The sequence below is a fragment of the Schistocerca nitens genome, chromosome 5, assembly GCF_023898315.1.
Source record: "Schistocerca nitens isolate TAMUIC-IGC-003100 chromosome 5, iqSchNite1.1, whole genome shotgun sequence".
Lineage (NCBI taxonomy): Eukaryota > Metazoa > Arthropoda > Insecta > Orthoptera > Acrididae > Schistocerca > Schistocerca nitens.
Window position 1 is genome coordinate 195,165,393 of NC_064618.1, and position 25,120 is coordinate 195,190,512.

Consider the following 25,120-nt stretch of genomic DNA (forward strand, 5'->3'; position numbering starts at 1 on the left):
GTTCCCGGAATCCATGTTGATTCCTACATAGTAGATTCTGGGTTTCCAAAAACGACATGTTAGCAGATGTTGTATAAAGTGAAGGAACATATATTTTTGGGATTAAATTCTTTTTTGTGGGTATTTTTGTGTTTATTGAACTTATGAAGAAAGGCTACGAATTTATGCACCAATAAATAATAGGGTAATGTAAGCGACTTGGGTTGCGTATCAGTTTACTTTTTCTAGAATATTCAACTACGTGCTCTCTCCGTACATCCAACGCCACCTAGAAAAAGAGCCTCTACTGTTACACCTGAGATATCTGTGACAACATAGGTATGCGGCTGCAGGTAGCCGAAACATTTGTGTTTAGTCATTGCGCTCGTTACATGTTTTGCGGAAATCTCGCTCTTTTCTGATGTGATATAGACTACAGTGACAGAAAAAAAAGAGAAGCGGGGAATACAGAAGGGAAGGAAGAAAGAAATGAAAGTTCACGGTTGATAGGGTATGTGATGTTATTGCAGTGACTGCTAAATGCAGTAAAAGTCACAAACAACTTGGCAGCGTAAGCAACAGTTCTGGCTTGGATACATGCTCATATTCAGTTGAGAAGAGTCTCATAAAGCGGCTGCTTACTCCCCTGCTACAACATGGCCAAAAATGTTGTAACATCCTCCTTGACATCGGAACTGCCCCCCCCTCCCCCCCTCTCCACACACACTGGTGGCAGTTCTGGGCATCGTGTAAGAAGTTCATAAAGACACGTATCATGTATGTGCAAGCATTGTCCTGTTGAAAAGTGACACCGTGAAACTGTCGCATGAAGGGGTAACACATGAGGAAGGACGATGTCCTTGAACAACTGCTTTGCCCTCGGAGTTCGCTCAGTCTCTAGCAGCGATCACCTGAAGTTCTATACGATGGCTCCCACATCATGACTCCAGGAGTAAAAGCACTGAGAGAATGCGACCTCTCCCCAAACCGTCGCCATACTCACCAACGACCGTGTCCGGGAATGTGAAGAACAATCGTTCACCACTGAGGTTAAAACTGAGTGTGACAGCGAAATTACCTGTTCGCGTATAACAGGTCTAGGTTCAATGAAGGTAACTGTTGAACCCTTTTACCGGTAACCCGATTCCGCCGTGACAGTTACAGAGTCACTCAAAGAAAATCTATGGTTGGTACCACCTAGCTACTCAGATCACGCAGTACTAGTTGGGCGCGACTTCACCCCACCGAGTTTACATTGGGACGTCTATGGATTCGTTGCAAGAGGCGCAGATAGACAGTCTTACGAAGTACTTTTGAATGCGTTTTCCGATAACTGTCTCGGGCAGCTATTTCGGCGGCCCACACGGAATGGCAATTTCTTAGACCTTTTAGCGACAAATAGGCCGGAGCTTGTCGATGGCGTCAGTATAGAGATGGCGATTAGTGATCAGGGTGTCATAATTGCGACTACGGTTACAAAACTTAATAAATCAGTTACGAAAGTTAGAAGGGTATTAATGCTAGAAACTTTAGATACGCAGTTGTTAGCATCCCACATAGACAACGAATTGCAATCATTTAGGTCCAGTACGATGGACGTAGAAGAATTATGGGAAAAGTTTAAACAGAGCGTAAATCGTGCTTTGGAAAAGTATGTGCGTATTTTTGGATTAAGGATGTAAAACATCCACCGTCGTTTTGCAAAGAAATTTGGAAAATTCTGAGGAAGCAAAGGCTGTTGCACTCTCGGTTCACAGAGAACGCGCAAATGGTGAGACGCGAAAGTTTGTAGAGATTCTTGCGTCTGTGATAAGATCTATGCACGAAGGATAGGACAACTAACACTGTCATATACCAGCATAACATCTGGCCGAGAACTAAGGAAATTGTGATGTTATATAAAACTGCTAAGCGGGACTACTATCCGGTCACTTACTGACCAGTCTGATGTGGCAGTGGAATATAACAAAACGAAAGCCGAAGTTTTAGATTCCACGTTTAAGACATAATTTATGCAGTGGATTCGTACAAACATACCGTCGTTTGATCATCGCATAGAATCCCATATGGACGACGATAGTAATAAGCGTTCCAGGCGTACAGAAACAGTTGAAAGAGTTAAAAACAAATAAGTCACCAAATCCAGATGGAATTCCAGTTCGGTTTTACAAAGAGTACTCTACGGCATTGGCCCTTTATTTAGCTTGCATTTATCGCAAATCTCTCGCAAAGTGCAGAGTCCCAAGCAACTGGAAAAAAAAAACACTCAGGTGACACAAATCAGTATCCTTAACATCGATTTGCAGCAAAATTGTATAAGATATTCTGAGATCGAATACGATAAACTTCCTCGAGACCGAAAATTTTTGTGACAAATTAGTAATGTTTCACAAACCATCGCTCGTGTGAAAGTCAGCTTGATTTTTTCCTCACCTGATGTCCTACAAACCATGGACAGATGGCAACAGGCTGAGTCTATATTTCTAGATTTCCGAAAAGCATTTGACACGGTGTCCCACTGCAGACTGGTAACGAAGGTACGAGAATACGGAATGGGTTCTCATAAATGTGAGTGGCTCGAAGACTTCTTATGTAATAGAGCCTAGTATGTTGTCCTCGACGGCGAGCGTTCATTAGAGACAAGGACATCGGAGGAAGAGCCTCAGGAAAATGTGACAGGAGGGCTGTTATTTTCTACATACATAAATGCTCTGGCGGACAGGGTGGGCAGCGATATCTGGTTGTTTAGTGATGGTGTTGGGGGGTACGGGAAAGTGTCGAAGATGAGTAACTCTAAGGTGATACAAGACGACTTACACACACTATCTAGTTGGTGTGATAAATGGCAACTGAGTCTAAATGTAGAAAGATGTAAGCTAATGAGGACGAGTGGAGGAACAAACTCGTACTTTTCGGTAAAGCGTTAGTAGTGTCCTTCTTGATACAGTAGCGCCGTTAAAATATCTATCCCTTTAACTGCCCTGGACGTGTTAACGCGCGCGCCTTTGTACCCGTCCCTGTGTGCTCTGAACGTGTTTTCGTGCGCCACCAGTCCTTCTACCTGGTACTCTGAACGTGTTAGATGCTTAGTACGAGAAAATAATGTCTTCAGTGTGTAGCACAGGAAGAACAGCAGAGACACCAGATGAATTGAGATTACGTGAAACTGTAAAATAAGATGACCCTGCCGCTACTACAGCACAACGGACTTAATAATAAGCCTTCCTCATATGGCATAATATCAGCCAGTGTTTTTGACGTAATGGAGACTTACGTTCAACCTTCTGTCACCCCTTACAACTTGAACGAAAGTTAAGGGTAGAATTGGTAATGCGAACAGTGAATATCTGCCAATGGGGGGAAAGCTTCAATACATGTCACGCCTTTTCTGAGACCTAATATGCACATGTCGAACAATGTCTGATTTTCTTTATGGTACTAATTGATACCATGAGATGTTGAAGTCTCGTATGCCTGGGAGTTATTGAGTTCTCTGTAAGAAAATTTGAGCGGATGTTACATAAAGCTTTAAACTGTATTGTACCACAAATAAAAGTATTGGATTAGAACTGAAGGAAGATCAGATACAAATCAAAGGAGGTGAAGGAAGATTTAGTTCCACTGTTGTAGGAATTCGCAGCCTTGTGGTTTTGTTGGGATCAAAAGGGAGTACTCAATATTCTTATTTTGTGTCTTACTTAAACACTCCTCTGTACGTGGAAGAAACCAGGCAGCATCCATGGTTACTAATGTATATTTTCCATAGTAGTAATTATTCCTGGAAGAATCAGGCACCAGTCTCAAATTTATTGCTAAATTTTCTATTATGGATGGCACATATCAAGTGAAGATGGTTGGCCCTTGCTAGTGATTCAGAGTGGGGTTTCCCATGCATTATGAATATTTTTTATGCTGTTGTTATTACTTTGGAGACCTAGTGTTTTACCTGAGTGATACCTTCTTCTTTGTCTGCATGTGTGACATGGTATGAGGACTGAGTATTGCCTTTCGTATAACAGTTGACATCGACAGTGTAGCACAGGATATAAGTCTGTGTGCCTAATTTTATTAATGCTTCTCATTACATGTTACTGACTGTGCAAGTGATAGGAAATTGTACTGGAGGATGAATTTCGTCACCAGAACCTGAGAGGACAGTTTAATGCATTGGTAATAGAGGTGTGTGAACGTTGGATAACATGTTGAAAAGCAAGACTTCCTTGTGTCACCTTAATTAACTATTATGAGTATACTGTGCAGATGACTGAACCTGATTCGAAATGCGGTTGATAGGAGAGAATTTGTACATCTGAGCTTAAAGAAAATTATTTGGCTATAAAGAATGTTGAATCTTTTAAATTAATTTTATCTTCTGAGGTGTAACTAGAGAAAAATGAATGAATTAATGGATGTGAGTGTTTTGATTAAGTAATAAGTCTTGACTGCAAAATATTTCATTTATGGTAACCGATTTCAGTCTTTGAAGATAATGTTAACATCACTAAGAGTGTCTTCTACTGTTACATGTATATGTCAGGTGGAACCAAACATATGCCAGAAGGCACATTCGTCAACTGCTTCCTCTTCTGACCCATCTCCACAGGTCGCTAAAGGATGCACTAGAATCAAGTCATTGTTCATAAAATATTTTGTAATCAAGACTGTTTAGTTAATTAAAATTGGGTTTAGGTCACTAATTTCCAACCATGGGCTTTGAGTGTGTATGGTTAGTGAAAGTACAATGTTAGTTTTTCACAGTGTGGAATGTTAGAAGTTGTCATGGAATGAAAACTTTTGAACACATTATTAATAGGGTTCCCTCGAGTAAGGTCAATTATGTTTGATGATTAATGATGTATTTAGACTATGATGGCGAATCAGTAATGCGTGAAGTAGATATGTTTACTTGTCTGGTGTCTGCTGAATATGAGGTTAGGTCTAATGAACGTTGCATTGTTACGAATTCCTTCCAAAGCAGAGGCTGATGATGTAGTTGTGTGTGTCTGAGTTGTGGGAAGGAGCGTTTGAGAACTATTGATTCTCCACTGAATGAACGTTGTGTCAATTTATGTGACTTGTTTTTGGTTCTTGCTTGAAGTTGGGCTTGTGGTGAAAAAGCCTATATAGTACTTATCTCTGTTCCTGAGATTATGAGGGAATGAATATAAAGTACATGTTGGTGTCAGGAACATTTCTGCCTACTTGTGAATTAAAATTTTAATGTTTGCTTGTGCCACAATAGAAAAGGGCAAATGCCAGGATTATTAAAGTTCATTGATTGGTTTCAGAGGTTTGGCAGTCTATCATTCGTGTAAGGATAGGATTCAGGGGGAATGGTATTGACCATATGGCGAAGAAATAACCCACTTCATCATTTAAACTGCAACCAGCATATCAACTTTTATGCAACTGTAAGTTTGGTGGTATACTACTTGAGATTTATTTCACGGAGTGAGGCCACATTTTATTTTTTTTGAACAGGGACACAGGACGTTATAGATCGATTGTAATCATCACAGGAATTATCAGCATTTGATCTTTAACGAAATAATACTACTGTTTTGCAAATATAAGAAGGATAATAATGTCAGAACCTTTACTTTTTTAGCCTGTATAACGATGAGTCATTATAACTATTTTGGACTCAAGTATAACCACTCAAGCAGTACCTCGTGGTCTAGGGGTGTACCCTTCCGAGGTCTAAGGGTAGCGTTCTCGATTACTAATCAAAAGTGCCTCGGTCCCAGGTTCGAAACTCGCCACCACTTAACTTGCGTCGGCACGGTATCTCAGCGTGTTGGGTCAGAGAGCTAGTTGGCCTCTGTAATAAAAAACTGAGTGGAACTGTCAACAAACGGATGTCATATGGCGTCCGCAACGACCAAACACTACGATAAACAAAATGGGGTGAGGATAGCGTCTTTGGTTCATAATCTTCGGTCCCAGCTTCGAATCCCGCCGCTGCTTACATTTTTATTAATAATCAGTATTGGCGGCCGAAGACTTTCGGCATAAGGAGCCACCCTCATTATTCCAACGGCCTTGTCAAAGAGGCCGGTGGAGCGGAGAGACTTTCAGGGCAGTCTCTTGTCCTAGAGTTGGGAAACTGCCCTAAAGGCGGAAGAATCAGCAATGATCAACGGTATGACGATGCAGAAGGCAATGCAGCCACTGCATTAAAGACATGTAACATGTAGCCGCAGGACATTAGGCCTGTAATTGAAGAAGTGTCATCATGATATCTCTATTGGCAAAAGATTCCAGAATGGTCCCCCATTCGGATCTCTCGGGGGGGACGGCTGATGGGGAGGTTAGCATGAGAAAAAGAGTGAATAGTCAACGGAAGGATAACGTTCTACATTTGGGGCGTGGAATGTCAGAAGCTTGAAAGTGGTAGGGAAACTAGAAAATCTGAAAAGGTAAATGCAAAGACTCAATCTAGATATAATAGAGGTGAGTGAATTGAAGTTGAAATAAGACAAGGATTCCTGGTCAGATGAGTATAGGGTAATACCAACAGCACCAGGAAATGGTATAACAGGAGTAGGATTCGTTATGAATATGAAGGTAGAGCACAGATAGTGTTACTGTGAACAGTTCATTGACAGGGTTGTTCTTGTCAGGATCGACTCCAAACTAGCACCTACTACGATAGTTCAGGTATACATGCCGACGTCGCCAGCTGAAGGTGAAGACATAGAGGATACTGAAAGGTAATACAGTATTTAAAGGGAGATGAAAATGTAATAGTCATGGGGGAGTAGAATGCAGTTATTGGGGTAACAGTAGAAGAAAAGGTTCCAGGAGAATTTGGGCTTGGGACATCCGCCCCGATAGCTGAGCGGTCTGCGTGAAGGATTGCCCACCTACGGGCCCGGGTTCGATCCCCGGCTAAGTCGGAGATTTTTTTCCGCTCAAGGATTGGGTGTTATGCTGTCTTCATCATCATTTCATCCCCATCCGGCGCGCAGGTCGCCAGATGTGGCGTCGAATGACCCGCACCAAGGTGGCCGGACCTAACACTCAAGGGACCTCCCGGCCAATGTCGCCAAACAGTCCTTTCCATTTCCATGGGCTTGAGACAAGGAATGAGAGAGGAGAAAGATTAATTGATTTCTACAACAAGTTTGAGCTAGTAATAGCGAATACCTTGTTCAAGAATCACAAAAGGACGAGGTATATTGGGAAAAGGCCGGGTGATACGAGAAGATTTAAGTTAGATTAAATCAAGCCCAGACAGATACTGAATTGTAAGGTGTACCCAGGACCAGATATAGACTCATATCACAATATAGTAGTGATGAAAAGTATGCTGAAGTTCAAGACATCAGTCAAGAAGAATCAATACGCAAATAAGTGGGATATGGAAGAACTAAGGAATGACGAGATATGCTTGAAGTTCTTTAAGGCTATAGCTACATCAATAAGGAATAGTTCAGTAAACAGTAAAGTTGAAGAGGAATTGATATCTCTAAAGAGGGCCATCACAGAAGCTGGGAAAGAAAACATAGGTACAAAGAAGATACCTGCGAAGAAACCGTGGGTAACGGAAGAAATAGTTCAGTTCATTGATGTAAGGAGGAAGTACAAAAATGTTCCAGGAACTCAGGAATATAGAAATACAAGTCGCTGAGGGATGAAATAAATAGGAAGTGCACTGAAGCTAAGATGAAATGGCTGCAGGAAAATGTGATGACATAGAAAAAGAAATGCTTGTCGGAAGGACAGACTCAGCATACAGGAAAGTCAAAACAACCTTAGGTGACATTAAAAGCAAGGGCGGCAACATTACGAGTGCAACGGGAATTACACTATGAAAAGCAGAGGAGAGAGCAAATAGATGGAAAGAGTATACTGAAGGCCTCTATGAGGGGTAAGATTTGTCTGCTGTTATAGAAAAATAAAGAGGAGTCGATTTAGAAGAGATAGGGTATCCAGCTTAGAATAAGAATTTAAAAGAAATTTGGAGGACTTTGAAGGTCAAATAAGGCAGAAAGGATAGATAAAATTCCATCAGAATTTCTAAAATCATTGGGGAAGTGGCAAGGAAACAACTATTCACGTTGGTGTGTTGAATGTATGAGTCTGGCGACATACCATCTGACTTTCGGAACAGCATCATCCACACAATTCCGAAGACGGCAAGAGCTGACAAGTGCGAGAATTATCGCACTATCAGCTTAACAGCTCATGCATCGAAGCTGCTTACAAGAATAATATACAGAAGATTGGAAAAGAAAATTGAGAATGCCCTACGTGACGATCAGTTTGGCTTTAGGAAAAGTAAAGGGCCGAGAGAGGCAATTCTGACGTTGCGGTTCATAATGGAAGCAAATCTAAAGAAGAATCAAGACATGTTCATAGGATTTGTCGACCTGGAAAAAGCGTTACACAATGTAAAATGGTGCAAGATGTTCGAAATTCTGAAAAAAGTAGAGGTAAGCTGTAGGGAGACAAGGGTAATATACAATATGTACAATAGCCAACAAGGGAATAACAAGAGTGGACGACCAAGAACGAAGTGCTCGTATTAAAAAGGGTGTACATCGAGGAAGCAATGATGGAAATAAAAGAAAGGTTCAGGAACGGAATTAAAATTCATTGTGAAAGGATATCTGAGTACAGAGTATGGATTGAGAGTAAATCGAAGAAAGACGATGGTGATGAGAAGTAGAATAAATGAGAACAGCGAGAAACTTAACGTCAGGATTGAGGTCACGAAGTATATGAAGTTAAGGAATTCTGTTACCTAGGCAGTAAAATAACCAATGGCGGACGGAGAAAGGAGGACATCAAAAGTAGACTAGGTATGGCAAAAAAGGCATTCCTGGGCAAGAGAAGTCCACTAATATGAAACATCGGCCTTAATATGAGGAAGAAATTTCTGAGAATGTACGTCTGCTATGGGGTGCTACAGACGAATGTTAAAAATTAAGTGGACTGATAAGGTAAGGAATGACTTGGTTCTACGCAGAATCAGAGAGGAAAGGAATATGTTTTAAAACACTGATAAGGAGAAGGGAGAGGATGATAGAGCATCTGTTAAGACATCAGGGAATGACTTCGATGGTATCAGAGAGAGCTTTAGAGCGCAAAAACTGTAGAGGAAGACAGGATTGGAAGACATTGAACAAATAATTGGGGATGTAGGTTGCAAGTGCTACTCTGAGGTGAAGAGGTTAGCATAGGAGAGGAATTCGTGAGAGGGCGCATCAAACCCATCAGATGACTGCTGGAAAAAAAAGAAATAAAAATGACGCCATGGTAAGCACATGGTGAGTGTTAAACTGAATATCTTGAATGAACTTTTATTCTTGTCAAAGTTTTGGCGTAAAGTCAGCGCCCGCATGCCAGTCGCGAACGACAAAGAAGAGAAGGCTGTGAGAAGAAGTCAGCCGACTGCACGCTGACCGACTCCCTTCCAGGATGTCAACGTCACAAAAGTGGCCCCTAGGTGAAGAGGACATAAGCGCCGCGCACGACTGGTGATGGCCCACTTCGATAGTTACTTCAAAGTTACGCACTTCAGCGGCAGTGTCAAAGAAGTCGCTTCGTTAGTAATCTATGTAGCACATACGTTTGCTTGCCTGTTCTCAACAACACTGATTATTTTGTATGTCACCCTTCCTTGTGACACATCCATCAAAGTTTTAAGTATTGTGTTGTTTTGTTGTAATAGAACTCCTTAGTACGAGATGCTTGATTGTTGTCTAGTGAACCAAGTATGCAGGCTTTCTGCTCAAGTATCAAAGTGATATATCATGTTAACATGTGTGAAGTTAATGAATCAGTATGTAAGGCTATGAGTATGTATGTGATATAAGTATGATTTTACGACGGTTATTTATTTATACTTGAGCCAATTACATCATGATGATGATATTTCTTGTTTGAAGTGCTGAGTTGTCCAGTTAGCTGAGTTCTGTACATATATCCTGTCTATAATATTACATTTGGAGTTCTTGTCAGTGGAAATGTTTTATAGTATTGATACAAAGTTAATAATAATTCACATGGCCATATGCTTATCTTTATTATAATATTTTTGTAGTGATCCCATTATACTAAGTTTATGTTACAGATTCATTCATGCTTGTGTACTGGTTATCTTTGGAAGTTACTTTGTACCATTTATTGATCACCCTTTATGCGTATTTCCATTTTTTACTATCAGTGTTTTCTGCACAGGAAGGGAACGCATTACCTGCCTGTTTCACATTGACTGTTTACTGAGTTGATATTTACTCATAAATGCTGGTCTTTCTCCAGCAGTTATCTGAGTTTTCTTCGTAAATGATTGTGACAAGACGGCATATTTGTTATCAGCAAGTATTAGAGAATATGTAGATGCTGTAGGAGTTGTTGTTCAAATGGCTCTGAGCACTATGGGACTTAACTTCTGTGGTCATGAGTCCCCTAGAACTTAGAACTATTTAAACCTAACTAACCTAAGGACATCACACACATCCATGCCCGGGGCAGGATTCGAACCTGCGACCGGAGCAGTCGCGCAGTTCCGGACTGAGCGCCTAGAACTGCGAGACCACCGCGGCCGGCTGTAGGAGTTGTTGTAATTAGTGTAACTGGGTGTAGACTGGTGCAGTGGGTAGTTGTAGATTTGGCTACATTTATGTGAATGTAGTTTAAGTGATAACGAGCTCAGCAGAAAGAGTGCAACCAATGAGTGAAATATATGTGAATGCACAATAATATTTAAGGACCCTATAACAATTGTAAATAAACTGAAGATATTTACTTACATTAGTATTACATCACGGCTAAATTGAAGCCAATTTCTCAAATTCATGTTTCAATCTTTTAATTTAATTATTTATACAGTGTTTCAGAACTGATGATCAGTATTCAGAGATATGACACGAATGATTATTCGAAACATAATAGTCTAGTAAACATGGTCTCTAAAACACATATATTAAGGGCTATGAGCAATTCTTGATCTTCGATACTGCGAGACAAATCTCTTCTACTTGCTGCTGCTGTACTTGCTACTGCTCTTTGCTTCCCAAACATTGGGAAGCGGTAGTATGGACCAAAAAAAGACAAAAATGTCCAGTAGACATTTAAGAACTGTTGTTTACTAGAAGAGTTGTGTTTCAAAGTAGTTCTTAAGGTCTGCATTTTAGAGTACATGTTTAGTGGACTTTTATCTTGTTTTCGTTTATACTGTCACTCACAAAATATGGAAAGCAAAGAGCTTGCTGTAGACGAGATCGGTTTCACACTATCGAAGATCAAGAATTGTTTCTAGCTCCTAAGGTATGCGTTTTAGAACCCGTATTTCTTGACATTTTTGTTTCGAATATCATTCCTGCCACGTCCCTGAAAAAGGACCATCACTTCTGAAACATCCTGTTATGTCTTTTGAACATGACATTCTTCAGTTTAAAACTGTTTTGGATAATTCTGTGTTACATGTTACCAATTCAGGCCACAATATGATCATACTTTCAACAGAAATTACGCTGTTTAATCGTCCTATGCTCAAAAGTGCTTATTAATATTTTCTTTTCATTTGTAGCTTTTGTACGTCCTTTATGGTCCTTTATGGCCAGTTTTCAGATTATGAGCGATCATGGCTCTTTGTTCATGAATCTTAAACTCTGTTATCTCTTATTCGATTTGGAGAATGAGGACCATTTTTCTGGTTAGGGTAATCCTAAAGATCAGATTGGATTATGTTCTGCTAATTATTTCACAGAAACAATTGCCTCAGAGACTGACTAAAGGCGTCCATTATATTCGGTCATCTTCCACGTATTCCGTTTATGTTTTTCTTCTTTCCGTTGCTTCGTGTCAAGAGCAGTCTTTGCTTTTATATCTGTGGCTTATTAGTCGATTTACACATGTTCACGGCTGCTCTGCCTACGCTGAGTGTATGCACCTGATGTCTTTGACGCGGGAGTGGCTTTAGCCAATGTTCAGCGAGGGCGTGGTCGCCACACATGGATTTCCTGTTTAGAAGAAAAACAAAGCGTTCTGCCTCAATCTGTTCCATTTGGGCTGTTCTGGACTGAAGTTGCGTTTTTCTTACTTGTGATATGGTGTGCTAACGAGCGTAGCTGCATTAGCATATACTGAGACACAGAGAACCACGCAGGAAAGCATGAATGCAAAGAGCTTATACTGACTAAGGGGTTATAACAAGCATTAACAGCTTCTTTCTATGTACCTACCATGCACCAGAAAGTAATGTGTGTCTTAGTGTTATGACCAGCCGAGCTATATTAGAACAGTGTTTTTTTCTTAGGCAATGTTTTCGATGAGTACCAGTGTCATCTGTGTAGAATTCTTGTGTTTTGGGATCAAGTAGTAACCCTGAAGTTAAAAAAAATATGTCACATCTGTACTAATGACTCGTTAATTTCATCAATTTAATTAAGGAGTATTAAACTATTAGACTACTAATTATCCAGTAGCCCTGGATGATCAAGAGGAATGCACTGATGCCTTACGCAGAGGTAGGTACAAAAATATTCTCGTTCCTTCATTCGATCGATAGTTCAAATGAAACCACTTCTGTCAGAAATAGTGAATGATTTTCAGATGACGAAAGGTAAGTATGCCTCTCGAGTTTCTGGACAACAGCTGTTCTGTCGTCCAATCATTATTCTCTGTAACAGCGCTACATTACTAAGTCACCACAAATAAGAATAAATTATTTCAGGTGCCAGGAGAATTTATTTTGTATTACTGATGGGTATCTTTGGGGAATTATTTCGGAGGATAGAGAGATTGTGAAATAATGTTATTTCCTTTGGGGTTCATCCAATTGTAAATAAGGCACCTCTGATAGGGGCTATTTCAACTGGAACTCTAACGTCCTCTTTTACTAGCAAAACCTCATCCACTTTAACAGGCATCATACCGTCTTACATATAATAGTAGAAAACAGTCCTCCTACTGACCAAAGAGATTCATTTGAAAACACTTAAGCAATGTTTTAACATTAGAAATAGCCTAGCACTTCTTATGTTTATAGATGTGGCAGACCCTTAATGTTGTCTGTAGCTTTCGCTGGGCCTGAATGGTGACAAGGCAACAATTCTCATTCCAGCATGCTGGGTTAATAACAGGATAGCAACTTGTGTAAAACAGTTTGATGTAGAAAACAGCAAAAGTTTCGTATTTCAATCCATTTTATTTAATTCAAGACCGAATTCGTGTATCAGAACCCATTTCGAAATCATCCAAAGAGAAAAAAAAGGTTTATTCCATGATAAAACGCAAATCATGTTAATATTTTACATACTAGTCTCTAAGCTCTAAATCAAGTTTTAAGTGACCATTAGAAGTACAATCATACAACTCCGTACAGTTTTATGTTATTCCTGCCAATGGTCACTGAAAAACTTGACTTAGACATAGGTACGTATGAGCAGTATTAACATGGTTTGCCTGCTGTCAAGGAATATGCCATTTTTTTCTGTGTGATTGAATTGATAATGGGTTCTGAAACCCAAAACCTGTCATGAATTAAATAAAATGAACAGAATTTCAAATTTGGTTGTGTTGTACTTCAAACTTTAATTGAGTTAAATATATTCATTGTTCGCTCAACAGTTTACTGTTCAATAGAATTTGGACACAGGGACTTCAGCGTAAAGGTGTTACCACTCATAGCAACAGCTTTTTAACTATTACATGCAGTTCCTTCAACGGTGTTACAGAAGTAAGAGCGCCCATTAAGCCATCACTTAAACCAGAAAGATGCAGTTTTTGCTGCTTTCTGTTTAGCTGGTTTTCTGGTTTTCGCAGATGCACTTTACAAAGCGAAGAGAATCCACAGAATGGTGGAGTGGCCAGTCTGTGAAAGACTGCACAGGATTAATTTATTTTTACATAAGGCAGGTCATAAAAGTGTTATATGGCTTTTTCACGAATCGCCTTAAAGTAGGCTCCCAGCCCCACCATCTCCAATCCTATTGTTTCTAGTTTCATTATTGCAAATTTTAACGAATGAAGAAATAATGTCAGCCAGTATAGTGAGAACAGCAAGGCTTTACACATCACCTTCATAGACCGATTTCATGCTCTGGATATGAAAAGATACTCCATGCTTGCATGGGCTACGTTTTCATATCAATGGTAAAAGTACGTCCTACAATGACTGTAATTTTATAATCAATGCAGCAGGTAAGTAATGAGTTCCAGTAGAATTTTTCTGTTATGTTTGGGTTCATGGCAATATTTCACTGAGGGTAGGAGGCTCTGCAGAAGAACACGCTTTGTTCTTAAACATGCTACACCTATCTTGATTCATTTGAATGGCTGTATCAGAAAAAGAGAAAATATTTTCTTCTCAGAAAAAAAGCAGTTTGAAAGACACGTTTGAGAAATATCGCGAACTAAATGGGGTAAATATTGTAACAGAAGGAAAATTACTAAGCTAGATTAGCAAGCGAGACAGAGATCAAATGAAGAGTGGCACAATTAATTATGTAATTACTTAATTAATTCGAAACCTTTGCATAAATGCTCATAAAACTCCAGGGGCAGATGCTGCAAGATGCTTCACACAGTGAACTTTCCTTTTGAAACTTCGAAAGCGTAAGTTCGGAGAAGAATCGTGTAACATATTATTTCCTCCCTCATATGCCTCCCTAAATGATCTCGATGAGAAAAATCTGAAAAATTAAAGTCCCACGGAGATTTATCGATAGTCGTTCACCCCATGCACCGTTTGCGAATGGAAGACGGGAGGAGGGAGCTCCAGTACCACAAGTACCTTCCACCACACTCTGTAAGGAGGCTTGCACAGTGTAGATTTAAGTGCGCCCTGCCGCGTACTCACACATGACCCTGAGCTGGACGGTGTTGCTGGCGCCGTCGCCTTCGATGTTGGAGGCGGAACAGGTGTAGTTGCCAGCCTGGTGCTTGCTCACCATCTGCAGCGCCAGGTTGTGCGTGCTCACGATGATGCCGTCAGACGTGCTGTGATGCAGCGGCGCCCCCTGCAACATGTGCGCCTCACATGAAGCACTATCCTGTATTTGAAACGTCTGGTATCCCTCTCCGTTTGGCTCATCTTAGGGGTGGCAGCTCAACAAGACTGCAGAATCCTCTGCCTGCTCGTCGATAGCATGTACAGTCAGTTCCCTAAGAAAGAGTATACCATAATTGTAAATGTAACGTCCACAGTGACATCTCCGATAGTGATCTCGAATCTGTAATCAATGCACTTTTTGCACAGTGTATAGACAAACAGGCTGAAAGTCGAACGCTTTGTTTTGTCTGTTGCAGTTTAAAATGAGAGCAGAATACCTGAAGCGTCACCAGGCAGTGTTCCACGTAAATCATTCAAAGGAACCAAAGCTTTCATATGAAGCTGCTGCTAAAATTCTTACAAGGGAACCTCCCCATCGCACCCCCTTCAGATTTAGTTACAAGTTGGCGCAGTGGACAGGTCTTGAAAAACTTAACATAGATCAATCGAGAAAACAGGAAGAAGTTGTGTGAAGCTATGACAAAAATAAGCAAAATATACAAACTGAGTAGTCCATGGGCAAGATAAGCAACATCAAGGAGTGTGAGCTGAGGAGCGCCGTGGTCTCGTGGTTAGCGTGAGCAGCTGCGGAACGTGAGGTCCTTGGTTCAAGTCTTTCCTCGCGTGAAAAGTTTACTTTATATTTTCGCAAAGTTATGATCTGTTCGTTCGTTCATTGACGTCTCTGTCCACTGTAATAAGTTTAACGTCTGTGTTTTGCGACCGCACCGCAAAACCGTGCGATTAGTAGACGAAAGGACGCGCCTCTCCAATGGGAACCGAAAACATTTGATCGCAAGTTCATAGGTCAACCGATTCCTCCACAGGAAAACACGTCTAATATATTCCATACGACACTGGTGACGGCATGTGCGTCACATGACAGGAATATTTTATCGACTACCCTTACTTGTACACTTGGCGAATGGGTAAAAAGATTCTTCTACCTTGCCCGACTTAGGGTTTCTTGTGGATGTGATAATCAGTCCCAAAAAGTAATGAAAACATAAGAGTTTGTCACATAAACTGCAACAAATGAATGCAACAGTTTCACAGTCGCACAGTTTTCCCTATGCGCTCTGTGAAAACATATGTTTTTAACGTTTTAAAATTTTTACGTGTGTAGACCATCATATCCTGCATATGTCCTAGCAAATCTGAACATGTCCTGGAATTTTGGAGAGCGAAAATGTTTATGTGTGAGTGCCTGAACTTTGATAATTGTCTGAAAATAAAAAAAAATTAAACTTTTCACTAAAGGGAAGACTTGAACCAAGGACCTCTCGTTCCGTAGCTGCTCACGCTAACTACGGGACCATGGCGCTCTTGAGCTCACACTCTACTTGATGTTGCATATCTTCCGCATGGACTACTCAGTTTGTATATTTTGCTTATTTTTTTTCATAGTTCCACACAACTTCTTCCTGTTTTCTCGATTGATCTGTGTTCAGTTTTTCAAGGCATATCCACTGTGCCAACTTATAACTAAATCTGAGGGGGGTGCGATGGGGAGGTTCCCTTGTTAGAAAGTCAAAGACATTCCTTGCGAAGTAGATCAAACGGTATTTAGAGGTTGGGAACGTGTATAATTTACTGGAGAGAGGGCTAAATTGCCAAGCTATAATCGATAATGGCGGGGATTGGATTAACTATTGGGCTACTGTGCAATTAGTAATAACATGTATTTTCACGTAAACATATATTTATAACAGTGTCTTTTATTTCATAGAGATAACAACATACACTTGCTTGTGGAACTGATTGTATTTTGTTACAGTTGTCCTTTGATTGCTTTATGAAGACACAGTTCTAAAGCAATGCACTACAAAGCATAATGGTTATGTTTCATATGATATATTGGCAAAGGGTGTACATAACAATGGCGGTCATTTTCCAAAAAATTGTTTTTTATACATGAAAAAGTGGAGAACATTTTTTGAACAACTGCTGTTGCTACTGATCATTTGGGCCGGCCGTGGTGGTCGAGCGGTTCTAGGCACTACAGTCTGGAACCATGCGACCGCTACGGTCGCAGGCTCGAATCCTGTCTCGGGCATGGATGTGTGTGATGTCCTTAAATTAGCTAGGTTTAAGTAGTCTAAGTTCTAGGGGACTGATGACCTCAGCAGTTAAGTCCCATAGTGCTCAGAGCCATTTGAACCTACTGATCATTTATCTCTTGAAATACTATGAGAAAACTATGATATGGACTACAACGACTGAAAAATTTGGTTTCTTATGTCTAACACTTCATATGAAAATGTTCTGCGCTTGGCAGAAAAGGAAATTTGAAATTTGTAGCAGACAGTGGCTTAAATTTTAACAACTTTTCAGTTTTAACCCACTCTGTAAGAAGGATTTACTGAGTCAGCAGAAAACACTTTACCTTTGCTTCTTTTATCAGTTTTCGTCCCTCGTCTGGCTTGCATTCCAAATCCTACCCCATTGCCTTTCGTCTTCGTCTCACTGTCTGTGGATGTCATGGGGCTCATCATATATTTTTCAAAGCACCTGACAGTTAACAATACTTTTTTTTAAGATTTTTGCAGTAATATGATATAAACTACAGTGAAGAGCTATTGGAATCTACATGGAGTATAATCAAAGAGATCAGACACTTGGTGTCAGATAATAGATGAAAGAATGGGAGCATGTGTACACATACTCCCTTTCTCAGAAAAGTTCCAGGACAGCTTTTTTTTTTTTAAGTAGAAAATTGCACTTAGCAAGTAATGATCCCAGCTCCTATCGAAGTAGTTTCTATGGCTACCTATACACTAGTGCAACATTGCTAGAGGTCCTGGAAGCAGTCCGGGTACTCAGTAACAGATAAAGCAGTATGGAGTCCTGCATTGTCATGCATTAAGCACCAGACCTGAGCATGCCACAAATCAGGGTTGCGACGTCGAATTGCTTGTCGCAAACGTTTCAAGACTTTGATGTAAGGAGTTAGATACACCGTTCGACCTGGAGGAATATATTCATGGTGAACTAATTCCTTACTATTAAAGAATGCGATCAAGATTGTCTTTGTTCTCAAAGGTTGTCGTTTGACTTTTTCGAGGCTGGTGACCCGGGACTCCGCAATTCAGTACCATGAAGCTCTGTGTGAGGGTCGTACTGATAGCACTAACTTTCATCCCCTGCAAATAATCTTTGTCAGAAATGAGAAATCAGGTCTGGCTTAATCCAGTAGTCCAGCAGAAATTCTTCGTCTTTTCTCTTTCTGTTCGGCTGTTAGTGTGTGATGGAACATCCTGTTTGAACTAACTGCATTACACACTCCACGTTTCCATCGTTATGTGCTCCAGAAGGACGACAAGCTCTGGGATTGTCTCGCACTGAATGTGCCTATCTTCACGTGAACTTTTATGTCACTTGAAAATACGACTTCCTGAATGTGCCTCGCTTGCACACGTTTGCTTTATCGTTGCCCACGTTTCCCTAGAGGTTTTCTCGAGCTTAATACAGAACTTTACGTTTACAGTTTGCTAGCCCCGGGTATACGATATTTCCGAAGAGGGGCAAAAACTTGATTGTGGCGCACCCTCCCGTTCCCACTCGAGCGTTTGAGATAGGAGGACAAAAATAAAAAAAAACATCGATTTTTCTGAAATATGTTGCTTTTGTAGCGCACTTCCTTCTGAATAGTTTGAAGACTGCATAATTCTATGTAATGAGTATGGTAGTAGGCTCCCCATAAATCTGTAAATAGCCAATATAACGAAGTCCTATGCTTTGAACTAGGTACAATTAACCCCAGATTAGCGAGGGAGTACACATGTCTCCAGTGTTTAGATCCCAACATTTTTTCTCTCTAATCTTGCTACAGTTTTACATAGAATGCTTTCCTTTCTGCGAAGAAATCTGTTACCTTATCAAAGTTCGTCAAACGTTTTGCTATATAAAAAACAAAATGTCGTTGTTTAAAATTGAAAACGCTGTTAATACGAATAGTAGCCAAGAGTGCTGTGGTTTCTCGATATTATTACGTCAATTTTGTCACTGCTTGCCTTTCTAATATTGTAGCAATAGTAATTCACCAAATTAGAGAGACTGTTCTGGCATAAATTGTAATTTTTATTTACCTCATTTACGTAAATAGCACGACAGAATATAAATAACGAACTACCATTGTGAGATGCCTATTAGGCTTATCACAAGCAAAAAGTTTTATGTTAGGAAATAGTTTCATATTTCATTCATACGCTCCAGGTTCTCAAGCATTAGAAATAGTACTAGCGCGAAATGTTTACATAAATTTGGGATTGTCACATTCATCCATATAATTTGTGTGATATCCTCGTTTCTTCTGCTTCCCTGTTCTAACATACAACCTTGTCACTAATTCTGTAACTATTCTTGCCATTGTCAAAACCTATTGTCCTGTTAATTTCACTAACGCTGCCAGAATCATGAGTTCAGTTATCGTGCTTTTATTCTCAGCTTAGGCGTTATTACGTGTTCGTACAACGTGTTTTCCACGATATTCAGAGTATAGAACTTTAGTGGCTGCTAACCGGGCCTAAACAACTGACCCTTATTTGTGTAGTGATCTTGCAAAAAAAATTTCTCAAAATTTCATTTTTTTTGGGTACACCGAGAAGGTAATATGTGATCTTGCTCACCTGTTATTCCTGGTAGTGGTTAATTTCCACTCTGGTACTCTGGGTCTGTGGATTCCGCTAATAATTGTAACAAGTCTTATCATTCACACATCCTACCAACCACATAAACTAACAACGATTGGTATTCACCCATTGGGGTTTATTCGGCTCAGCTCGTACAGCCCCGTCCCTTATGTGTGCGGGAAAGTTTTCAATGTCTTGACACCACAGTGCTTCCCTTGGCAGCGATTTCACTTACACTATGCACGCATTCAAAAATCAACTTATGATTCGAGCAGAAATCTACTTATAATGTGTTCAAAAGTTTTCAAAAACCGACAGATGTGTGTTTCAAAATCTCATGAATAATCGATAGGCCAACGTTCGCTAGATGCTAGGTGCTTTGTGAAACAAGGTTTTCTTCCTTCAAGAATATGAATTTGGTGCCCCTTAAATTGCCGCCCGGGGCAGATACCCCGATTTACTCCCTCCCCCAGATGCGGGCCTGCCCTTTGCTCACAGTCAGCATCCTTTAGGTCACCGTCAACAAATGCGCCAAGAATCCAAGTAGTGTATTGCTAACCAAAGACTAGCCTCCTAGTGAGTTTGCGCGGAAACATGGCCGAGGTCATTGTGAGTCTACCAAAAGTGGTCATAGTCATTGTAAAGTCGAATTGTAGAGATCCCCATTTCTAGTTTGTGAAGAAATGTCTTCATTGTCATACAAAAACTTTGAATGAAACGGAAGAATGTATTTTTGACCGCAATTATGATTCTCAAATCAATGATGCTTCTCTGCACTCGATGTAAAGTTGATGTCATTTTACATACAACCCCAGTGCTAATAGTAACAATGCTGTTACTTATAGCAGGTGGAGCAAAACATTGAAACACCATAGACAACACTTTACCGTGCCTAATACAGTACAGGAAAATCGTTAGCATTCAAACTAGCTTACGGTCGTCTCGAAATGGATAAATACTAGTCTCGCATTGTTTGCAAGGAATCTTATACCGTTCTTCCTGAAAATTGGTGCCAATTTCATGCTCGTACACATAACTCAGGTCCTGGACGCGGTGAGCTGGAAAGGGATCTGTCCTCTCGGAACATAGCGTCACCACTGGGGAAGAAACATCAAACCATAAGGTGGACCTGATCAGCCAAAATTGTCACATTATTCTTGGCAGTAATACGACCTTGCATGGCTAACCATGAGCGCATGGAATATGGATGCCCGAATCATCACCAAATCTACAATGTTTTCGATCTTGGCACCAAGAATAGTGCATCATGAACTTCAAATCAAATGGCTCTGAGCACTATGGGACTCAACATCTTAGGTCATAAGTCCCCTAGAACTTAGAACTACTTAAACCTAACTAACCTAAGGACATCACACACACCCATGCCCGAGGCAGGATTCGAACCTGCGACCGTAGCAGTCCCGCGGTTCCGGACTGCAGCGCCAGAACCGCTAGACCACCGCAGCCGGCGCATCATGAACTTGGCGACGCCGTACGCCACAAGTAAATTCGGCAGAAGTTGGAAGGAGTGTGAAACAAGGTTTACCTCAAAAATGAGTTTCTTTCGTTGCACCATAGTCCAGGTTTTATAGCGTAGCCAGCACGTTTTGCTGTTACGTGACTTTTCGTCACCGCTGCGTGATTTTGCAATTCGAGATCGCCCTTGCATTCCCAGCTTATGACTCTCCCTTCGTGTTGTTTTTGTGCTAATTGTGATCAACAATACGACATTCAGTTCTGTAGTTATCTTTGCAGCTAACGACGCCTTAGTTTTCGTCATAATGCTCTTCAATATCACGGTCATTCAACTCCACGTTATGACTTAGCTTATGATGTTTTCTCGCTTTTCCTGTATGCGGTATAAATCGTTGATACTGTGCTACTTGACACACAAAATTCTTCGGCTCCCTTGTTTATGATTGCATCGATCGTACGAGCACCAACAGTTTGCCCACATTCAAATTCACTTAGCAGCGAAATAATTCACGCAAAACTACATAGAATAGTGTTCTGGCCACGACTGCCACTTGCAAGGTATTAAGGGTATTGCGCGGGTGGCGTTCGTGGTCAAAAATAACAGTGCCATCTGAATGCTTAGCTAGCATCTGCACTTATGTTCAAGCATGAATTTTCCGCGGCGTTCGCATTATTTTGACCAACCGCTGTACGTAGCATTCTTTTATGTGCGCTCTCATTTTGTAAAACGCCAGCGCCATGTTTGCATTAGGGCTGGGCAAACGGTGGTCACGTTCGAACGGGCTGGCGATATCCCGATACGTCGCTATGCTGGATATAGTATCGATGCCGTTCGAACAATCATGTGACATTTGGCAAGTGTGGTGCGAGTGAAACGATACGCGAGAAACTATGAAATAGTCACAACAAGAAGTTATATTTCTGCTTAAAATTGAACAATTTCGTGGAACACTGGAAGAAGTAGTTTCAAATCGTACCATTTCACAAACATCTGATGTATCAGAACAAATTTGCTACAGAAGCTCTCGTACTGTACTAGTATATATGGATTTTCTCGCACTGTACAAGTATATATGGATTTAAAAATATTTATACTGGTTTTTAAACAAATGTAACAGTCCTAGGTGAAAATGTCGTCCTCAAAGAAAAAGGTTTATGTAGAGTACAGTGATTTACGATTTACCACTAAGTCAGTTGCAGATGAGAATCTCAATCCCTGATCACATATTACAGTATCAAGCAAAAGAAGATACCAGATTTTAATCACTTTGACAGCAAGATGTCTACTTTCAGGTGAAACAAGGAACTCAGTTAATCAACAATTAAGTATTTTAAAAAAAATTATCGCGATAAAATAACTATAGATGCTATAGAGAAAATAAGACCTGTCTTTGCGATTGTTCCACCAGATCGAGGAACGAACCAATGGTTGAGAACTTGGCAGAACTATTACTGTAATTTTTAATTTATTTACAAGCTGCCGTTGTAATATGTGACTTCCACGCTATGTTTCACAGCTACTGTTACAGTTAAAATCAATAGTGCATTAAAGACCCTAAGGCAGGTCGTCGAGATAGTACTAACAAATGTCACTAATCGCACACACATCCAAAGATCGAGCAGAGCTCGAGATTTCTTGAGCTATGCCGAAAACCGCTCGAGTAGTTCGGTTCGTGCCGAACCACTGCTCTACTTTGCACTAAACTAAGAATGTTATTGATAGAGCAACAACGAGGCATTATACTACTCTTGTGATACGTCATCTGAAAGGTAGACAGCTAGCTATAGTACCATTTTAGCCATTTGTGGGAAAATGTTCCACACTTATATTAGCTGCTGTATTACTAATACATTTTAATGAGAGAATGATTTAGAGGGCATGCGGCGATAGACCTGTGTAATTTGTTGAAGTAATCAACAAACAGACATACAAAAGAAATTTTATTCCTTTATCTTTCAGGAGCCTACGGCTCTTCTTCAGAACATTCTAAGTATCGCTTTATCCACGAGCGTCAAAAATACACCTAGGTAATATTGCGATAATTGTAATGTTCTGAAGAAGGGCAGTAGGCGCCTGAAACCGATAAAGAAGTAAAATTCCTCTTGAGCAACTGCTTGCTGATTATTTTAACAAATAAAAATAGAAATTCGTTACCGTGTATTCCCACGCCGATGGATCGCGTCACATAGTCGTATTTTCAAAGCTCGTGCATATTTGGCAGTTTTCGGTTCCCTTCATCTGCTATAACTAACGTCGCAGCTTCGAACGCTGGTACATAAATTTTCTATCTCCTGAATCAAGATACCATTACATTCCCTCTACCACATTAATATCGCTAATGAATCGCTATACAACCTATCGCTGTATTGGCTCACGGCTGCGAGGACCTGAGTCCTATCAAACCGAATCTGGTGGTGTTCTGCTGCAAACAGGTGTTGCGCAACAGCTTATCTGCGCGTTTCACATTTGTACAGTTGCTCTTACGTTCTTCTGGTATTTTTCTGTTGTTCTTTTCGTAGTACCTACGTAGACGTTTCCACAAGCACGTGAAATACCATTAATTCCAGCTTTTTCCAGCTACTTTCTGCATACCGTGTGCCGCAAGCTACGGTCTTCTTTCTTGTAGACTAGCAAATCCAGGAAATAACAACTAACATTTATTTTCTCCTCCATAGTAAACGAAAGACTTGTTGCAAATATATTTTCTGTTGTGTAAAGTTCGGCTACAACAGCCGAAGAATTATCATCTGCATTTCAGTGTATTATTCCATTACATGTTTTGTGACATGTGTTTGTTATCTGTCAAATGAAATTAAGTTTAAGATTTTTTTTAGTTATTCCACATCCTTGAGGATCTTTCCACTCATAATCTCGGTGGAACACAAGCATATGACTTCTTTTGTAAACGTGTGATAATTATTCAAGTTTTATCACATTTCTTTACTACAGATCGATAGAAAAAAAAACGTTTATCTCAGCTAATCTAATCATTCTCTTAAAACAACTAGTGTGGGCAGGTATCAGTACACCAGGCCTGTGGGTGCAAACGGTGCACAGCGAAGACTATGTCCACTGAATTAGAATATACACCGAAGCGCCAAAGAAACTGGTATAGGCATGCGTATTCAAATACAGAAATATCACTGAAGCACCAAGTAAACTGGTATGGGAAGGTGTATTCAAATTTAGAGATATGTAAAAAGGCAAAATACGCCGCTGCCGTCGGCAACGCCTATGAAGGACAACAAGTGTCTAGTGCATTTGTTATACCGGGTACCGGTTGTACATTTCCAGGTTACCAAGGTTTAATTGAGTTTGAACGTGGTGTTACAGTCGGCGCACGAGCGATGGGGCACAGCATCTCCGAGGTAGCGATGAAGGGAGGATTTTCTCCTACGACAGTTTCAGAAGTGAATATCAAGAATCCGGTAAATCACCATACATCCGATATTGCTGCTGCCGGAAAAAGATGCTGCAAGAACGGGACCAATGACGACTGAAGAGAATCGTTCAGCGTGGCAGAAATGCAGCCCTTCCGCAAACTGCTAGAGATTTGAATGCTGGACCATCAACAAGTGTCAGCGTGAGAAGCATTAAACGAATCATTACCGTTATGGTCTTTCGGAACCGTACGTAAGCATCCTGTCTAACGACCTGCATCCATTCAAGTCCATTGAGCATTCCGACGGATTTGGGCAGTTCCAGCAGGACAATGCCATTCCCAGAGAGTCTAGGATTGCTACATGGTGGCTCCAGGAACACTCTTCTGAGTTTAAACACTTCTTCTGGTCACCAAACTCGCCAGACATGAACATTATTGAGTATATCTGGGATGCATTGCAACGTGCTGTTCAGAAGATATCTTCATCCTTTCGTACAGTTACGTATTTATGGACATCCCTGCAGGATTCGTGGTGTCAGTTGCCTCCAGCATTACTTCAGACATTAGTCGAGTCCACGTAACGTCGTGCTGCGGCACGTCTGCGTGTTCGCAGGTGCCCTACACGGTATTAGCAATGTGTACCAGTT

At 40.6% G+C, this 25,120-nt stretch overlaps 1 protein-coding gene across 1 annotated transcript in view; it reads right to left on the minus strand.

The window, feature by feature from the left end:
• LOC126260341 (nephrin-like) overlaps nt 1–25,120 on the minus strand; it is a 551,200-nt gene that overhangs the window by 168,236 nt on the left and 357,844 nt on the right. The window contains exon 8 of the mRNA XM_049957665.1: nt 14,792–14,951. Coding sequence (XP_049813622.1) covers nt 14,792–14,951 — 160 coding nt within the window. The remainder of the gene's footprint in view (nt 1–14,791; nt 14,952–25,120) is intronic.